We start from the raw sequence: 18538 nt of genomic DNA on the forward strand, positions 1-18538 counted from the left end.
GTTATTCCCTCATGTCTTGCATTTTGCGCTGTGCTTTTTAAAACTATTCCAGAGCGCTGCATCTCGTGTTATTAGATGCAAAGATGCTTTCTGTGTGAACCGCCTCTTATTGTAGTTCAGATAAAATGTTCTGAGAAGTTCACGTTAGGTTCATTGTAAGAGATTAGTGTGCACAACACCGTATCAGGTGACCCGTGTTTGAGTCCTGGCTCATGGTTTGTTCACTGCAACTGTTCCCCTTTCTCATTCTGTATAAATTCTTGTCATCTTTTAAAGGTGCAGTGTGTAAATTTTAGCGGCATCTAGCAGTGAGGTTGCAAATTGCAACCAATGGCTCAGTCCCCGCTCACCACTCCCTTTAGAGGAGCTACGGTAGCCGATTCAGGACTAAGATGTCATGGGTAAAAAGACAGCAGAGAGCAATGAGATTTCTTTACAAAGGTAAATTAAGGAATTATATTTACTTAATTATTCAATAAATCGGCGTTATTGCGAATATTTATGTACTTGTTCATCATTGTGTCAGTGTTCTATACGCAAGAACAACAAAGTGACGAAACGCACTCTGTAGAGCAGTTTGTCCGTTTACGGCTACTGTAAAAACATGATGGCGACTTCTGTGTAAGGGGACCCGCGGTGTATGTAGATAGAAATTGCTAAATCTAAGGTAATAAAAACATAACGGTTCATTAAGTAAGGTCTTAAAACCTCTGAAAACATAGTTATGTATGTTATATTGCATTTCTGTCAATAGATCCTTCTAAAATCTACACACTGCACCTTTAAGTATTACTATTCTAATAAAATATATAAGCCAAAAATTAATTTTAAAAGGACTAACTAGTAATATTTTTTCCCAACCTATTCCTCAATATAATTTTAAGGACATTTATCAAAAATGAATAACATCAAATCAATGGTCCATGAACCCTATTGTCAAAATGATAATAAAAACATAAAGCAAATATTCATAGTATCATAATGATGTTTTTAGGACATTGTTTAAAGAATGTTTCTAAACATTACAAGAACATACATTTAATATTAATAGTGTTATAAGAACGTCCCATAAACATTATTATAAGAATGTTTTATTTAACATTCACATAAACTTAAAAAAAACAGTTATGAATGTTATAAAAATGTTCTCCCTTAGCTGGGAACATGCAGAACACTAAAAGACTTTCTAAGAAAAATGTTTAAAGAACCTGTCCTCCCAAGATTGTAATTTTCCAAGGAATTTAGTTCTGAAAACTTTTTTTGTCAATATTATGAGAATGTTTCTTAAATATATTTGCTGTAAAAAAAATTATTTTAAAGTGGTCATATGACGTTGCTAAAAAGAACATTATTTTGTGTATTTGGTGCAATGCAATGTGGTTATGCTGTTTAAGGTTAAAAAAAAACACATTATTTTCCACATAATGTACATTATTGTTTGTCCTCTACGCCTTTCTGAAATGCATCGATTTTTACAAAGCTCATCGTTCTGAAAAGTGAGGTGTGCTCTGATTGGCCAGATATCCAGTGCGTTGTGATTGGCCGAATACCTCAAGCGTGCGACGGAAATGTTATGCCACTTATCATACTGTGATGTGTGTCCCGGCGCGACGAGACAAAACCAACAAAACACATTAAAAATCAAGGAATTTGTAGCATCCAGTGGGGACATAATTACTTATTATAATAACATAATGTCTTTTTACGCGTTGCGTAAAACCATGTCCGCATTTGTGATCAGAGAAATGACAATGACTTCAATGACTACTGTCCAGTTGCACTTACTCCTATTCTCATGAAGTGCTTTGAATGGCTAGTCATGCACCATATTAAGTCTGCCCTGCCCCCACTCCCTGGACCACTTCCAGTTTGCATATTGGTCCAACCGCTTGACCGATGATGCCATCGCAACTGCCCTCCACTCAGCACTCACACATATAGACAAAAAGGACTCATACGTCAGAATGCTGTTCATAGACTTCAGTTCAGCATTCAGCACAATCATCCCTCAACAGCTCATTCACAAACTGGTCCAGCTGGGACTCAACACTTCGCTGTGCAATTGGCTTGTTGGACTTTCTGACTGGAAGACCTCAGGCAGTACGGGTCGGCAGCAACACATCCAGCACCATCACACTGAACACTGGGGCGCCCCAAGGATGTGTGCTGAGCTCCCTCCTCTTCACTCTGCTGACCCATGACTGCACACCGTCACACAACTCCAACCTCTTCATTAAGATTGCGGATGACACGACTGTGGTGGGTCTCATTAGTAACAGAGATGAGACAAACTACAGGAGCGAGGTGAGCCGCCTGGCCGGGTGGTGCAGTGATAACAATCTCTCTCTGAACGTGGAGAAGACAAAAGGAGATTGTTGTTGACCTCAGGAGAGCGCACACTCAGCATGTTCCTCTGACCATCAACGGTGCGACTGTGGAGAGAGTGAGCAGCACCAAGTTCCCTGGGTGTGCACATCAAAGAGGACCTCTCCTGGACCGACAACACCGCAGAACTGGCCAAAAGCACAGCAGTGTCTCTACTTCCTCCGCAAACTGAGAAGAGCTAGAGCCCCGGTCCCCATCATGTGCACCTTCTACAGAGGCACCATCGAGAGCATCCTGACTAGCTGCATCACTGTGTGGTATGGCACCTGCATCGCGTCCTGCAGGAAGACTTTTCAACACATAGTGAGAGCAGCTGAGAAGATCGTTGGTGTCTCTCTCCCCTCCCTCCAGGACATTTATAGAACCCATCTCACTCGCAATGCCCTCTGCATCGCAGGTGATCCCACACACCCTTCACACAGCTTCTTCAGTCTGCTGCCATCAGGGAGGACTGTTTAATTTTGTTTAATTTAACTGAGCCGAACTCCCTCCCGACCTTGCCCCCCTCCCCTATTTTGCCCCGGGCACCACTGAACTCTGATCCCCCTCCTCTCTTTTCCAAAACAACCCCACCCTCCCCCTTGTGCAGCTTATTTAAACTTTATCTTTATTTTTTTTACATGGCCTTATTGCATGTGTATAGTGTATTTTATATTCTGTATATCTATCTGTATTTTTAGGCTCTACTGTTAGTGTTATCTGTATGCACCAAGGGTCTGAGAGTAACGCAATTTCAATTCTCTGTATGTATGTGCTGTACATGTGGAAGAATTGACTATAAAGCAGACTTGACTTGACTTGACTTGACAAACGAGCGCTTCTCTACACTGCTCAAAACGAGCGTTTGAATCATCAGTGGCAAATCCTTTAAAGGTCCTTAGTTTTACCATCAGTTCAAGCCTGAAAGGGGAACAGAGTCATGTGACAGACACAGTGATGAAGCTCCTATGTGTTTGCAGTACACAAGACTCCACTGTGTGACCCCTGTCTCTCTCTCTCTCTCTCTCTCTCTCTCTCTCTCTCTCACACACACACACACACACACACACACAAACCACGCCTTCTGTCTTTGCATGAACATTTGGGCAGCATTACGCAAATATTTCCACATATTTACGTAGCGATGTGGGGGCGTGTTTGAATGAGCCATTTTAGTGGGGTGTGGCAGAGTCTTAACTTTTATAAAGAATATCTCTTTGGATTTGAGACTATAGTCTTTGCAACTTTACAGAACTTCTTCATGCACCAAGAGCTTGTAACACTCCAAAGAGAAAGGAAAAACTGAAATCGCATCGAGAAAAATCAAGTACAAATTACATCACAAGGATGTTCTGCGACTGCTCTTCTACAATGTTTTCTCTCTCCATTACGAGAACCTCAATCGTGTAAACATAAAAAAAAAAAGTTCCGAGACTGTTTTCTCTTAACATTATGAGAAAGTAAATCAACCTTTAATAATGTTATTAGAACATCCTATAAACATTATTTTAAGAATGTTCTTTCATAACCTTTAAATACCCTTAAAAAAATGTTCAAGGGTATGGAACGTTCCTTGACCTGAACACCTGATAAACACAGAAACCCTCCTGGTTCTTCGCATCTAAACCAGAAGATTTAAAGAAACATGAAGTGTCACATACTTCAACAGAACATCTAGTTTTTTTAAAGTATATGTTGCCACACATAATTATGTTTTACAATGTGTAAATGTTTATTTCTTCATTCAACAGAGTTATGATGTGTATTAAATAGAAAAATGATAACATAAAATGATCAAAAACATAAGTCAATGAGCTATTGATGGATCTGAGAACAGCTGCGATGGAAGCCAATTCCAGCTCTATCTGCTGAGACGTTCTTCATGCTGGACAAAACGAAATCTGTATCTCTAACTAGATAAGCAGAGTATTTCATGTCCTCGTAGTTTGTCAGCAGCACAAAGCTAGACCAATCATGAAAAGTGTTTGTTACGTGAAAATGTTCCTTCTTTGGTATTTGCTGGTTTATGTGCCATAACCAGTTTATTTGATACATGGCATTAATGTTAGAACATAATACTTTGCATGCATTTCACTTGCAAAAATGAATCTACTAATGATGCACCTAAATTAATGACTTACTGAAATATCGAAAGCAAAATTAGTTTTCCATTTAGCCCAAAATGGCAAAGTTAAGTTTAATACTCAATTAATTAATCAAATTTATTTACTAACACTCAAATAAAAACTGTTGTATATAAACATTTAAATTGAACAGTTATTCAAGGCATGTTTCATATCAACCTTTTAGTAATAAATTTAGATTGTAGTTCAGTTCATTGTTAATGAATAAACATTTTAATGTTTAAAGTTCTTCTCAAAAGTTATTTTTTTTCTAGCTACCTAACAAACAAATTATGAACATTGAATGTGTTTCCTGATATAACATTACATGACATGCTGTTTACGAGCTGTTATATAGATTTTTTTATGCAGTTTAAATGCTGAGTGAGTGATTACATGAGACGTGATTTAATTCAGTAAGTTGTATGGTTTCTTCTGATGTTCATTCATGTTTATTTTGTGCTATAACTAGTAGTCAAGAGAAAGAGATGATTGGTTCACGTGCCATTTGAAATGAAGCGCTATGGCGATCTGTCACAACACATTAACGATCAGCAAAACCACATTTATTGTTTAAATTTCATTATAAAATTGACAGAATTTGAAAGTTGAGACTGTTTCATATCAAAAGTAACAATTAAAGCATAAAGCTTACTGTAATTCCATCAGAGAAGCACTAATTCAACGTCAATGATTTCGGCCCTCCAAAACGTTTCAGCCACAACAGAAAATTCATTTTTGGCTGAGTATTTTCTGTTGCCTGGATTTCGGTGCATCACTGCAGTCTACACATTCAAAATACATGAAAGCATTTCCTAATTATGGAATCAGTTTTGTTTTAACTGCAAGTACATCCTAAAACATGTTACAACAACAGCACAACAAAGACAGCGCTTGTCAATTACCTGTTAATAATCCAAACTGAACATTCATTTGCACTTAAACAGTTCCACACAAAAATGCACACAGAGATGACACACAAAGATAAATAAGCTCTGATCTGAATGGGCCGGGAATACTGAAAGCCTGAGGTCAGCGTTGATGTGGAGTTGAAGCAGCAGGTGATGCTGATATTCAATCATGAGGTGAGTCTCTGTACACGGCGGGTGAATGTCAGTCCGAATCGACCGATGAGGCCGCGGGATTCATTGCACATGATCTATCTGGTTTGTCCGGGACTATCCTTGTCCCTGGCATATCTGGCACAGCTGGCGCAGCAGAAACTGGAGTAATACTGGCTGGAGCACAGACGTGCGTACACAATCAGCTTACAGTTCGCCAGTTCAGGCTGATCCACGCAGTCCGGCGACAACACTGGACTCCCACTGAAATCTGCAGATGCAGTCAGACACATTAAAATACATTCACAAGTGCGTGTCGTCACATTATCATGAGGGGGAAAGGCAAGCTAATTTGGTGTGCTGTCCAGAGTCAGAAATGAATTAAAAGGCTAATGTCAAAAAATGCATCGCTGTCTATTGCAGCGTGGTGATTAAAGTGAAATGTAAAAATGAATGGAAAGTGTCCATTCACAGCGTTATATTTAGATCTGTTCACGTTGTGTCACATTTTGTACACCTATTTTTTTTTTTTTGCAACGTTGAGCATTATAACCAATCAAATATTTCTGTTGCGCTTATGAACACATTGGCCGATTGGGTTTTTTAATGAATCATGTTTTTTTTTTTTGTTTATGAATTCATTTTATGATTGGAGGCGTTTTGATTAGTCACTGAAACATTTTTTTTTTTTTTTTTTGGATGCTGTTAAAATAACCAATGTGAAGTCTTGATGTTATTAAACTTAGCTTGTTTTGTGTCGTCAGAACATGCCATGCTATCCCCCCAAAAACCATTTTTATTACAATATCAAGAGCAATAATCAACCATATTGATTTTTCCTGTAATATTGCAGCCTTAATTGAAATACTTTATGCATGCATACCGTTTACTTGAATGAATTTGTTGTGTAAGTACATGTATGCCACCTTACTCACAGTCTGAGTAAATAAACATACACGGTTTCTGTTCCACCTTACTGATAACACTCTATCAAGTTTAATTAAAATATTTGACAAAAAAGACAACAGAGATACAATTAAAAAGGTAAGTGTAAAAATTGCTCTTACAAATGTTAAAAAAGCTAATTATTGACAAATGTTGCTGCTTTAAGGGATAATTCACCCAAAAATGAAACTTCTGTCATTCTTTATTCACCGTCATGTTGTTGTTCCAAACTTGTATGAGTTTCTGTCTTTTGCTGAACACAAAATACAATATTTTGAAGAATGATGGTAACTAAACAGTTGATGGTAGCCACTGACATTCAATTATTCTTCAATTATCTTCTTTTGTGTTTAATAGAAGAAAGAAACTTTTCCATAGTATGGGAAAAAAATACTATGGAAGTCGATGGCTACCGTCAACTGTTCGGTTGCCAAAATTTATTTTTAAAATGTCTTCTTTTGTGTTCAACAGAAGAAAGAAACTTATACATTTTCATTTTTGTGTGAACTGTTTCTTTAATGCGGCTTTTTGCCCTCTCGTTCTCACTCCACTGACCTTGTTGAGGGGATTTGGCCAGTCGCACTTCAGCCGCTGCGCTGACCGAGTACGTCCCAGTGTAGGCATTGCAGGTATACGTCCCCTCATCCACTGACTGGACGTTATTTAGTATGAGCGTCCCGTCTGCTGACACATGCACATGATGTCCATCCGGTCGCACTGGCACACCATTCCTGTCCAGAGAGACAGGCAAAGCAAGATCAGATGATCTATGAATGCTTCCTTCGCACTCAATACAAACCATAATCTATAAAACGTGTTCTCTGAACTGACCGTGACCAGCCAACATTCACATTTTCTCCGGTCACTACACAGGGCAGTTGAGCAGTGCTGCCCTGCGGCACATGGACATCTGTGGGGGATTTAGTGATCCTGAGGTCGCCTGGAGAAATGGGGGAATATTACAAGCATACAGCAGAAAACTCAGAGGGTGTTGTATTGGATTCAAACACTGGAAAAAGAGACAAACCAAGAACTCTGAGCTGGATTTGGCGTTCTTCAGACTTCTGGGCATCCGTGACAGTGCAGGTATAAAGCCCTGAATCGTCTGACGTCAGCTGGTTAATCTCCAGTGTGCCATCAGAGTGTTGAGAATGCCTGCATTAGGAGACATTTAACATCTCAACAGATGGCAGAGAAAAGCAAACGATGACAAAAAAGGCAATCGCAGAAGCAGTGCAGTGAAAACAAGAGATGGCAGATGAGGCAAGAAAAATGTACAGATGTATTTCATTCAGTGGCACAAATTATCAGTGTTATTATCGTTAACTAAAATTAACACCACAAAATAAAACATTTTCATACTTGAACTAGAGTTAAGTGAAGTAAAACAAAATTTTAAATATTAACAAAAAGTCGTGGCCTAGTGGTTAGAGAGTTTGACTCCTAACCCTAAGGTTGTGGGTGAAATCGAGTCTCAGGCCGGCAATATCAATGAGGTGCCCTTGAGCAGGCATCGAGACTCCCCGGGAGACGGTGTGTGTGTGTTCACTGCTGTGTGTGTGTACTTTGGATGGGTTAAATGCAGAGCACCAATCCTGAGTAACCATTATGTTTGCGAAGTTAAAAATTCAAAAATTGAAATATTAACAATATCAATATCAGTGAGACTGAGACTTTTTTAAATTAAGAATAAACCTTATGTTTGCACATTATTCTAGAGGAATAATACTGCGAGGTTTGGTGTTTGTGAGTGCTGCTGAAGTGGACCTTTCTGGCTCAGTGCAGGAGAAAACAGCCTTTTAAGATAGGTACTGTAACTGAAATCTACTGACAAACAGATAAAACACTTAAAAGTGTATTCTGGATGTTTTCTTTCCACTAGTCTAAAAAAAAAAAAACCTTAAAGAAAAGCCAAAAAGCCTGAATTCTCATAATTGACAGATGAATTAAAGAACAAACAAAGAAACAGAATTTTTGCCTGTAGTGTGTTGTTTGAGTGTCCTTTTCTATTTGTATGGCACACAGAGTTGGTGTTTATCTAGTGCATTCCAAATCAATCACACTTTTAGCCTAGGGGTTCCATTGTGCGTAGGATGCAGCTCTATGTAGACGGCATAGAGCAAGTCAGCTCACTAGGGTTTGAAAGAGAGTCACAGAAACGCATGCAGATGAAGGCACCTGAGTGAGTTGAGCGGCTGTCCAGCTCTGCTCCAGTGAACGGTCACCGCATGCATAGAAGAGACTGGCAGCACCGCACACCGCAGTTTGGCCGTCTGACCTGCTCGAGCCTCGACCAGAGACGAATAGTCGATGTTGAACCTGACAAACATGAAGGCCACGGTGAGTAATGAGGGAGAACATGTGCTGCATAATTACACCAACATTTACTGATGGATGTCTTGTACCTGGAAGATGAATGTGATGTGTATGACTGGGAAGAATCTGGCTCTGGTATTTCTCCACTCTTCTGAGACGTTTCTGTATTTGAAAGAAAATGTCTTTTGCTCATGTAAATAATCATGTAAATCACGTTAATCCCAAATGTCATCAACGGTGATAAGTATAATTGAATAGCAAGTAAATAAAGACTGACCTGAGACAGACAGGTAAATGTAGCGGTGATCTCTGTCACGGTCTCTTGTGGCCACACACAGAAACCAGCCAGAATCCTGCAGTGTTATAGGACCCACCCACAGAGAGCCGTCCGACTGCTGCTGATGCCTGAATGATCAAGCACTCATCAACAAATCTAACAAAGACTCGTTAGAGGAAAGTTCAGCCAAAAGTGCACTTGCTAAGTATGTATACACGCACAAGGTACAACAGCGATAATCAAGCTACAACAGGTTTCTTGTGCAGTCGAGCTTCGTCTCTCTCAAAGTATACATCACAATGTAAAACTGAATATTTCTGAAAGTTAAAATATGTATTTCAGTGTGCGCATTCACTGTCAAAGACAACTGTAGTCCAATTAACATATGCTAGGCAAAGTCAAGCTACACTCACATTAAATGGAAATCACAGAGAAAAAGACTAACAGAATACTTAAAAATAGAATGACATTTTAAAAATATGAATTATGGATGAGATTAGAGCTGTACTAAAGCAATATGTCATTAAAAACTTGTATGACATAATTTTTTTTTTTTTTTTTTTTTTTTACACAAAATGAGTGTTCACACAGGTTTTTTTCCATTAAAACAAACCTATACCATCATAAAGCAGACAATTACATAATGTAATAATTTTCACAAGGTTTTGCAATATACAGCGGGTAAAATAATTATTGAACACGTCACTAATTTTCTCAGTAAAAATATTTCTAAAGATGCTTTTGACATGAAATTTTCAGCAGATGTTGGTAATAACCCAAGTAATCCATACTTACAAATAGAAAACAAAACAAATTATCTCAGAAATTAAGTTCTGTGTAATAAAATGGAAATGTATTTAATACATTTAATACTTTAATACTCAGAGAAAAAAAGTAATAATTACTTTCTTTCTCTGAAAACTGAGAGTTTCGTTGGCTGTGTTTGGGATCATTCTCTTTCTGAAATGTCCAGCCTTGTTTCATCTTCATCATCCTGGTACTGTAGGTGTTGGGACTGAATCAGCTCATATTCATTTCCACTGACGAGGGGCAGGATTGCTTTCTAATTACTGATAGATTTCAGCTGGAGTCTTGGCTTTCCATGCCTTTCTTCATCTCCCTTTCTTTGTGTGTTTAATACTTTTTCTCTGTGTCATTCTACTTTATTACACAGAACTTAAGTTCTGAATTTATTTGTATTGTTTTCTTTGTATGTATGGATTACTTGGATTGTTACCGACATCTGGTGAAAATTTCATGACAACAGCACCTTTAGAAATATATTTACTGACAAAAATGGTGATGTGTTCAATACTGATTTTACCCGATGTATATGCAACAGGTAAAAGGTTTGGAATAATAACGATTTTTAATGCCTTTTAAAGAAGTTTATTTTGCTAAAAAAAAAAATACAGTACAACAGTAATATTAAGAGATAAAATATTAAGAGATTTATATGATATTTCCATATCATACATTGTGTATAGAAGGATATGAAGTGCATCAGGTACTGACCTGGTGGGGTCAACAGGGACACCATCCCGTCTCCACTCCACAATCACAGTGGAGGAGGGCCGAGGACTCACCCTGCAGGGCAACACTACCTGCTGACCGACCAGCCCCTCCACCGTGGAGGGATCCGACTTGTCTATACTCACACCTACAGCTGTCCAGCTGAATCAGAGGAGTACAGACAGCAGGAGGAAAGAGACACAGGTACAGAAACAGAGAAAAAAGGGGATAGACAGAAGGGAAGGGGATACAGACAAACATGCATAAGAAAAGAAAGGTAGAGAAAGAAAGAAAGAAGACATATGACTTTATGCTGTACTATTGGGAACAGCAAAGCATGTGCTGCAGTCACCACAGCAAGCATAAAGATCAGCCTTGACCGGCTACAGCTGGAATACAGGACCCCCAAAGAACAACACCAGACCAACACGCTGACAATTCACCCACAAGAGATCACAGGGAGAGGAGAACTCTACTAGAAGAACCTAGCTCTAGAATACCATCCAGTTTCTAACTTATTCAGTCGAAAGGTCTAAACAGGTTAGAAACTGGATGGTTAATATGTATGAACTTCCCTTATGGACCAACCACAGAGTGCTGCAGGGATGACAAAGTTTTGTGGGCCCAAACCTGGAGTTTGCATTTCAGTAATTTCAGTTTAAATGACTTGATCATCACTGCAGCGCTCTATTGCCATTTCTCAGAGTGCTACCATGTTCCAGCAGTGAACTTCAATGTCATAAATCTCCTGTCCTTACTCAAAGCAGGGAAGAAAGTTTCAGTTATACAGACGGTTACAAAAACTAACAGCAAAAAGTTTTTTTTGACAACATTAAAGGTGCTGTGTGTAGGATTAACACCGAGTGGTTGAACTAGGTATTGCAGTCCAAATTCAAAACATTGGAGAGGGTTTTTTCACCCGGCCCCTCCTCCTCAGACTTGACATTGACACAGGTTGCAGGTTTGATGATACAAACCTGATGGAGCAAACTTGATGGATAAAATTTGATGAATATATGTTTTTTGATATCTGTTTGCCTCTGTGCCGAATACAATTGGGTAAACCGGGTTTCACAAACCAAAACAGACAGACATTCTGGCCCGGAACGCACATTTCAAAGGAGAATAACTGACTCTAGCATTGATTTTCAGTTAAAAAAGTTTGTTAACTTAGCATGTTTCTTAAACATATTATGCTATTTTTATGCTTTATTAGAGTCAAAATCTTACATACAGCACCTTTAAGTCAAATAATGCTTCTTTTGTGCCTTTTTTCATTCATATTGCTTTCTGCTGTGTGTCTAAAACAACATGACAATTCATCAGGAATAGTTCCTAAAGACAAACACTAGAGGAAATGAGGGTTAGGCAGTAAGTAGCATCAAGTTTTAGCCTCTCGGGATAAGATGGTCAGAAACAACAAAATTATTTTTTTTAAAGTGATTATTGTTTGTACCACTTGACAACTTCATCAACAGCCTTTGTGAAAGAATAGCATTGTCTTCTAGAATTGCCCTTCAAGGATGTAAACATTATGAATAGTATTCCTTGTTCCATGGAAGAAATCCAATTTATTACTTGACACTTTATTATTTAGGACTGGATGTTAGTATTAGGATGTGGAAATCAAAAAATGCAGCCATCATGTAATACATATTGTTGGCCCCCTGGAACATTTAAGAAAGTTAATTGGTTGATGAACATGTCAACTCTAAACCTTAAATCTGACCGGTTGATTGGAATGTTGTTCTAGGAACAACAAGGATACACTTGGCGAAATCAAGTGTATAGGCGAGGTGTTCTACAAGCTGTTTCACAAACTACAGCTACATTGTAAGAACAGGACTTTGAAGAGACAGAAACAGTCAGGGATGATTAGGACCCCACAGCAGATTTTATTAGTCATGGAGTAATAAATCATGTCCCTCACACACACCTGAGTATGGGAGGGGGAGGTAAACTAAAACTAACTAAACAACACTAAAGCAACAGAAAGAGGAGGATAACAGTCTGCGTCAGGGGAAATAAACCAGTCCCAAAAGCACAGCAATGTCCAACACTTCACAGTGAGGAGTGTCAACTTCTATAGGGAGTGTGTGTATACTGATGCACTAGATTAGTAAGATTAAGAAGCGTGAGGCAAGTCATAATACATGAAAATGACATTACGCTGCATCCAAATTGCAAATGTGTTTTAAAGTGTGTACACAGTGTCCAAATTTAACTACAACTCGCTAGTTGGCCAGTAACTTATTTGGGAACTAACTAACTCGTTTTAGTCTCACAAATGGTTAAACTTTATGAATGATAGTCTAAAATTCCAATCAAAGACATACAAACACTATCAGCTGTTGAAATATTAGCATTGTCTATGGGGAGTCTCATCAAGTTATTTTACGAAGCAAATAATTCCTGAGAAACCAGTCTAGCCGGTATATGATGTTCCGTGTATACTATTGTCATGAGGACAAAATAATATTTTTTATTACGGCCAGAAAGAAATATTGGCAAACGTGGCAAAAAGTTAATTTTGGATCCTGTGTGTACATATGCAGAACTCTGTTAGTGAAGCAATGCTCACTATCGCTACCTTTGTAAAAAGCATATGCATTAAACACGCATAAGTCTCTGTGCATGGCCTGCGGCTCCTCTCACGGCTCTTCAGCAGGGCATGAAGGGCAAACAGCAGAAGAGAACTTGCAGGGGCTTGGGTCTGGAAGAGGAGAGGAGTAGAGCGATCCAGGGCAATTTGGAGAAACTTACCTGGCAGCGGGGCTGCTCTGCTGCATTGCACTGGGGTCCAGACGGTGAGCCCGGTGCATGTGGGTCGCACCGCTAGAGCTGTGGTGGATCCGTGCAGGGAAGCGACGTCCACCGTGCTGCAAAGACAAGACATGCGCCTGGTCCCGATGGTTCAGTTCAGATCTCAGGCACATTCTCTGGCATTCCTCCTCCGAGGCAAAGTTGTTGCTATTGCCATGGCAGCCACCATACCAGAAATGCATGCAGCGTGAGGCAGAGCGGTCGTAGTAGTAACGGGATGTCCAATCATCGCATGACCCAACCGTATGGGGTAGGTCACAGGACCGAGAATGCTGTGCTGAGGAGCCGAGGGGTAAATGACAATATGCAATCTGTTCTACAGAGTTTGATTAGCCAACAACTTATTTTTCAAACACCAGTATTGTAGTCCAGACTAACTCATTCGAGTCTAAATCAAACATGAGACCAGAACAGTGTCATCAGAATCAAGACCGAGTCCACATGCTCCTAAGTCCATGATAAACCAAGACCATGAAAATTTGATCTTGGACTTAGCATTGAGAATTACATTGTCTCGGTCTTGCACATATGTGATTCTGGACCACAAAACCAGTCTTAAGTAGCATGGGTATATTTGTGGCAATAGCCAACAATACATTGTACTTGGTCAAAATTACTGATTTTTCTTTTATGCCAAAATGATTAGGATATTAAGTAAAGATCATGTTCCATGAAGATATTTTGTAAATTACCTATAGTAAATATATCAGAACTTAATGTTTAATTAGTAATATGCATTGCTAAGAACTTCATTTGGACAACTTTAAAGCTGATTTTCTCAATATTTAGATTTTTTTTTGCTCCCTCAGATTTTCAAATAGTTGCATCTCTGCCTAATATTATCCTCCTAACAAACCATACATCAATAGAAAGCTTATTTATTTCAGCTTTCAGATGATGTATAAATCTCGACTTCAAAAATTGACCCTTATGACTGGTTTTGTGGTCCAGGGTCACATATTTCCATGGGCTTGGTCCCTTTGGACTCAACCCTCCTTTTGGCTCCAACTCAATTGAGTTGGTCTAGACTACAACACTTTTCTCTGATGTATTATATTATGACTTACTATTGCCGGGGGGGTTGGAGCACCCCTCCCCATGAGTACCACCAGCGGCCGTCACACCATCATAGCAGCAACCATAGGTGGACATCTGGCAGTCTGTGGGTGCAGATGGTATGTCTGACTTTGTAGAGAAAATAACAAACAAAAAGGACATAAAAACAGAGATAGAAAGAGACATTAGGGTATTTCTTTCTGAGGATGTACTAATGCAAATGGGCACTTGTTTGCGATGGAATATTCCAGGAACCCAGAACTGTTTTTAATTTTGTGAACACATAAAAAAAACAATTAATGTTCCCAAAAGAATATCTAAGAAAAAAAGCCAAAAACTTTTAGACAGATCCAAGAAACCCACAAATCTAGATCAAGTAATCTAAGAGGAAGCCTGTCAATGAACATGACATATTTCCTCAAAATTCCCAAGAAGTGGACAGTCAGTGACCTCCAGAACATGTTCACCAGGCCAACTGAAGTAATGCCAGCCAGGGAGGGCAAGACCCTGAGGGTCTCAAGGTAGAATTGTTGAAAAACCTGGCATAATGAATGAAAACCAGGCCCTCTAGAAGCCATCAGGATGACTGATTTCATAGCAATTAAACAACAAGGAATCCCTACCTCTTGTCCTCTCCATATTCATCCTGAGCCCAAAACCATGTAAGAATTACGATCACTGAATTCTTCATTTTATCCATTTTCCTCCCTGCCTTCCCACAGTGGGCTAATCTTTCTTTGTTTCTCTTTCTTTCTTTCTTTCTTTCTTTCTTTCTTTCTTTCTTTCTTTCTAAAGGAGTTTCACACAACTACTGGTTGATCCAAAGTGCTGTACAATACAGCTGAAATAAAACAAATAAGAAACCACAAAACATCAAAACACAATATAACAATACAACTGACATGGCTAAATGAAAGCTATTGACAAAAGATGTTTTTTAAGCAGTTATTGAAATACTGGCAAAGAGGGCGCAGCTCTAATAGAAGCTGGTAATTATATGGTAATTATCCGTAGAATAGGACCAGCAACAGAGAAGGCTCGATCACCTCTACAATGGAACCTCGATTTAGGAACAGAGAGGAAACCAAGATTACTGGATCTTAGGGACCTATTTGGTTTATGGATAGAGATTGCCTCAGAGAGATATGATGGGGCTTGATTATAAAGAGATTTAAAAACAAAAGTTAAAATTAAAAAAAAAAAAATTCTAAATTTGACTGGTAACCAGTTTAGTGAAATAAGAATGGGCGAGATGTGATCAAACCTCTGTTTACCTGTCAGCATCCCTGACATCCCAGCATTTTGGACCATCTGTAAATGCATTATAGAGGACTGACTTATACCATAGTGAATTACAGTAATCTAAACGAGATAGAACAAACAAGTGAATTATCTGTTCAAACTGTTTTACAGAGAGTAAAGATTTGATTTTTGATAAACACCATAAGTGGAAGAAACTCGCTTAGACCACTGCACTAATTTGTTTCTTAAAACCCAGGTTGCAATCAAAAAGAACACCAAGATTTTTAGCACAGGGTGTAAAGTAGGAAGAGACATGACCAAAATGAAGGGCACAGTCTTCATATGACTTTAAACCAAACAAAATGATTTCGGTTTTGTTCTCATTTAACACTAAAAGATTCTGCTTTAACCATATTTGGAATTTCGTTTAGACAATCCAACAGAGGTCCTAAGAATTCTTTACTTTTATGCTGCAAGGGAAAATACAGCTGAGTATCATCTGCATATAGGTGGAAGGACACTCCATATATCTCAAAGATAGCACCCATTGGTAGCATAAATATAGAAAATAAAACTGGGGCAAGAATTGAGCCCTGTGGCACCCCACAAGCAAGTGGGCCTGAGGATGAACTATGTTTGCCAATGGAAACACTAAAATTTCTGTTTGGTAAAAAAGATTGAAACCATTTCAACACCTTGCCCTGTAACACAACACAGCTCTCCAACCCGGAAATGAAGTTGTTGTGGTCAACTATATCAAATGCAGAGGTTAAGTCTAAAAGCACCAGAGTCACAGTATTCCCTTTATCTATTTCTAGTGAAATATAATTTACAACTTTTAAAAGTGCAGATTCCGTGCTGTGTTGAGACTTAAAACCTGACTGGAATTTTTCAAAAATATTATTTGACATCAAATGGGACTGCAGCTGGGTCAACACAATTTTCTCAAGAATCTTAGAAAGAAATCGTAAGTTTGATATAGGCCTAAAGTTATTAAAATAAAAGATTGGGCCTCTTTAATAACAAAGCTTTCTCCACAGCGCGTCGAAGGGCCATCGACGCAGAAATCAGTAATGTCACATGGCATCAGGTGAGTAAGAGATTAGATTTCCAATATCAAGTAATGTTTGACGGTCATAGGGTAACAATGTAGAGTTTACAGTAGTTAAAACTGATATTAAAATAGCTTAATTAGCCAACATCAACACATAAAACGAACAGGGTGGACGGCTGGCCACACATACTGGCGCCATCTTGACTGTATCAAAAGAACCATCATTGCTACACTTTCATCACTACTCTGCCCTTGTAAACTCTGGAGATAAGGGCAACTTCATTTACACCTCACTGGCGAGTGGGGCCACAGAGGGGGGAAGTGAACAATCTGTGTGGCTCCCCACTAAAGACTAACTAGGCCAATATTTTCATAAACTTGAAGGGTAAAAAAAATAATATGGTGTGAATATCTTTGAGACAAGATTATGTAATAGGTTTTTGGTTGACAGTTACATTCATTGTTTTGGACTGAAGACGGGCTTGAAGGTGTTCCGATTTGTGTTCTGGCCAACTTCTTTCCCAAGGACGCCGTAGTAATGCCTTTTCATGGGACTTGTCCTTCTAGGCGGCCATGTTTCCTTTTCTGCACTGCCTGCAAGGAGTTATTTGTAGACATGATCTTGACAAAGAAGCTCTTTGACCAGTAGTTTGTATATTATCAGTAGTTGGCCTATTATGTAGTTTCACTCCATCTGCATTGATTAGTTTCACATTACGCCAGGGAATTTGTACCCTGAAGGTATCCTGAGGGTGAGATGTAGGACCACATCTTGCATGAGCTCGCAGATGACATTCTGGAGGAGGTTTACACCTATGACCTTCCGGTGCAATGTGATGATCTGGAGCAGGGGTGTCTAGTCCTGCTTCTGAATGGCCAACTTCCTGCAGAGTTTAGCTCTAATGTACCTGCCTGGAAGTTTGTAGTGATCCCAAAGACCTTGATTAGCTCATCTAGGTGTGTTAACTGGGGCGGGGGAAGCCCTGATCTAGAGAATCTTGTCATCAGGATAGCTGGCTTTGTTCTCAACCTAGGCCTCCTTGGGACAAAGAGTACCTCAAGCTCTACCTCTTGCCCCTTCTTTTACTGAACCTGCTCCTGAACCCAAGACTATGTAGGCAATATGATTGTTATTGAATTCTTTGCGGTGTTCACACTTCCCTCCCTGCATTTCTACAGTGAGGCCAATCCTGTTTCCAATGTTCAGTCCTTGTGGACTTTGGGGCCGAGGGCAACTTCATTGACTCCTTGCTGGTGGCCAAGTGGGGCCAAGAAGGGGAAATGAACAATCTGTGTGGCTCTCCACCAAAGACCTGCCAGCTTGTAAGTTGGCAAGACAGTTTACTGTGCCATTCCCTATTATCAAGGACCTCAGTCTATTGTTCATGCTTCCAGTCTCCATCCAGATAATCTAACTCATGAGTGTGAGTGAAATGTGTCTGTCATGTTTCTTTGAATCCTTCCATCTTAAAGTGCATGTTTTATAGCCACTAATTCTCACTCACTGGCAGAGAGATGAGATACCTTACTATTTTCTGGGGAATACTGGGAAAACTATAAATGTCATTATAGTGTGCAGCAGGGTTTTGTGTCATTTGTTTGCATTTTCAGCATTTATTTTGTGAAATTACTTCCTATAAACCTCTAATATCTCTTTGCTCATCAGACAAGCTCTGTATTATGTTCCTTGATCTTAAAGTGCAAAGAAAATCAAGCTTTTTCTGTGGCAGCTCTAAAACCGGAATGGTTCACCACCGCAGATGAA

At 39.2% G+C, this 18538-nt stretch overlaps 1 protein-coding gene across 3 annotated transcripts in view; it reads right to left on the reverse strand.

The window, feature by feature from the left end:
- Nucleotides 1-4078: 4078 nt before the first annotated feature.
- paplna (papilin a, proteoglycan-like sulfated glycoprotein) overlaps nt 4079-18538 on the reverse strand; it is a 43052-nt gene continuing 28592 nt past the window's right edge. For all 3 annotated transcript variants that reach the window (XM_042742865.1, XM_042742864.1, XM_042742863.1), the window contains 10 exons: nt 14489-14606; nt 13362-13698; nt 10602-10760; nt 9087-9214; nt 8899-8971; nt 8672-8812; nt 7521-7648; nt 7325-7433; nt 7049-7224; nt 4079-5819 (listed from right to left, as the gene is read on the reverse strand). In XM_042742865.1, the coding sequence (XP_042598799.1) occupies nt 5647-5819; nt 7049-7224; nt 7325-7433; nt 7521-7648; nt 8672-8812; nt 8899-8971; nt 9087-9214; nt 10602-10760; nt 13362-13698; nt 14489-14606 (1542 nt within the window). In that variant the 3' untranslated portion in view covers nt 4079-5646. The remainder of the gene's footprint in view (nt 5820-7048; nt 7225-7324; nt 7434-7520; nt 7649-8671; nt 8813-8898; nt 8972-9086; nt 9215-10601; nt 10761-13361; nt 13699-14488; nt 14607-18538) is intronic.

Source organism: Cyprinus carpio, chromosome B17 (genome assembly GCF_018340385.1).
Source record: "Cyprinus carpio isolate SPL01 chromosome B17, ASM1834038v1, whole genome shotgun sequence".
In the NCBI taxonomy this organism is placed as follows: domain Eukaryota; kingdom Metazoa; phylum Chordata; class Actinopteri; order Cypriniformes; family Cyprinidae; genus Cyprinus; species Cyprinus carpio.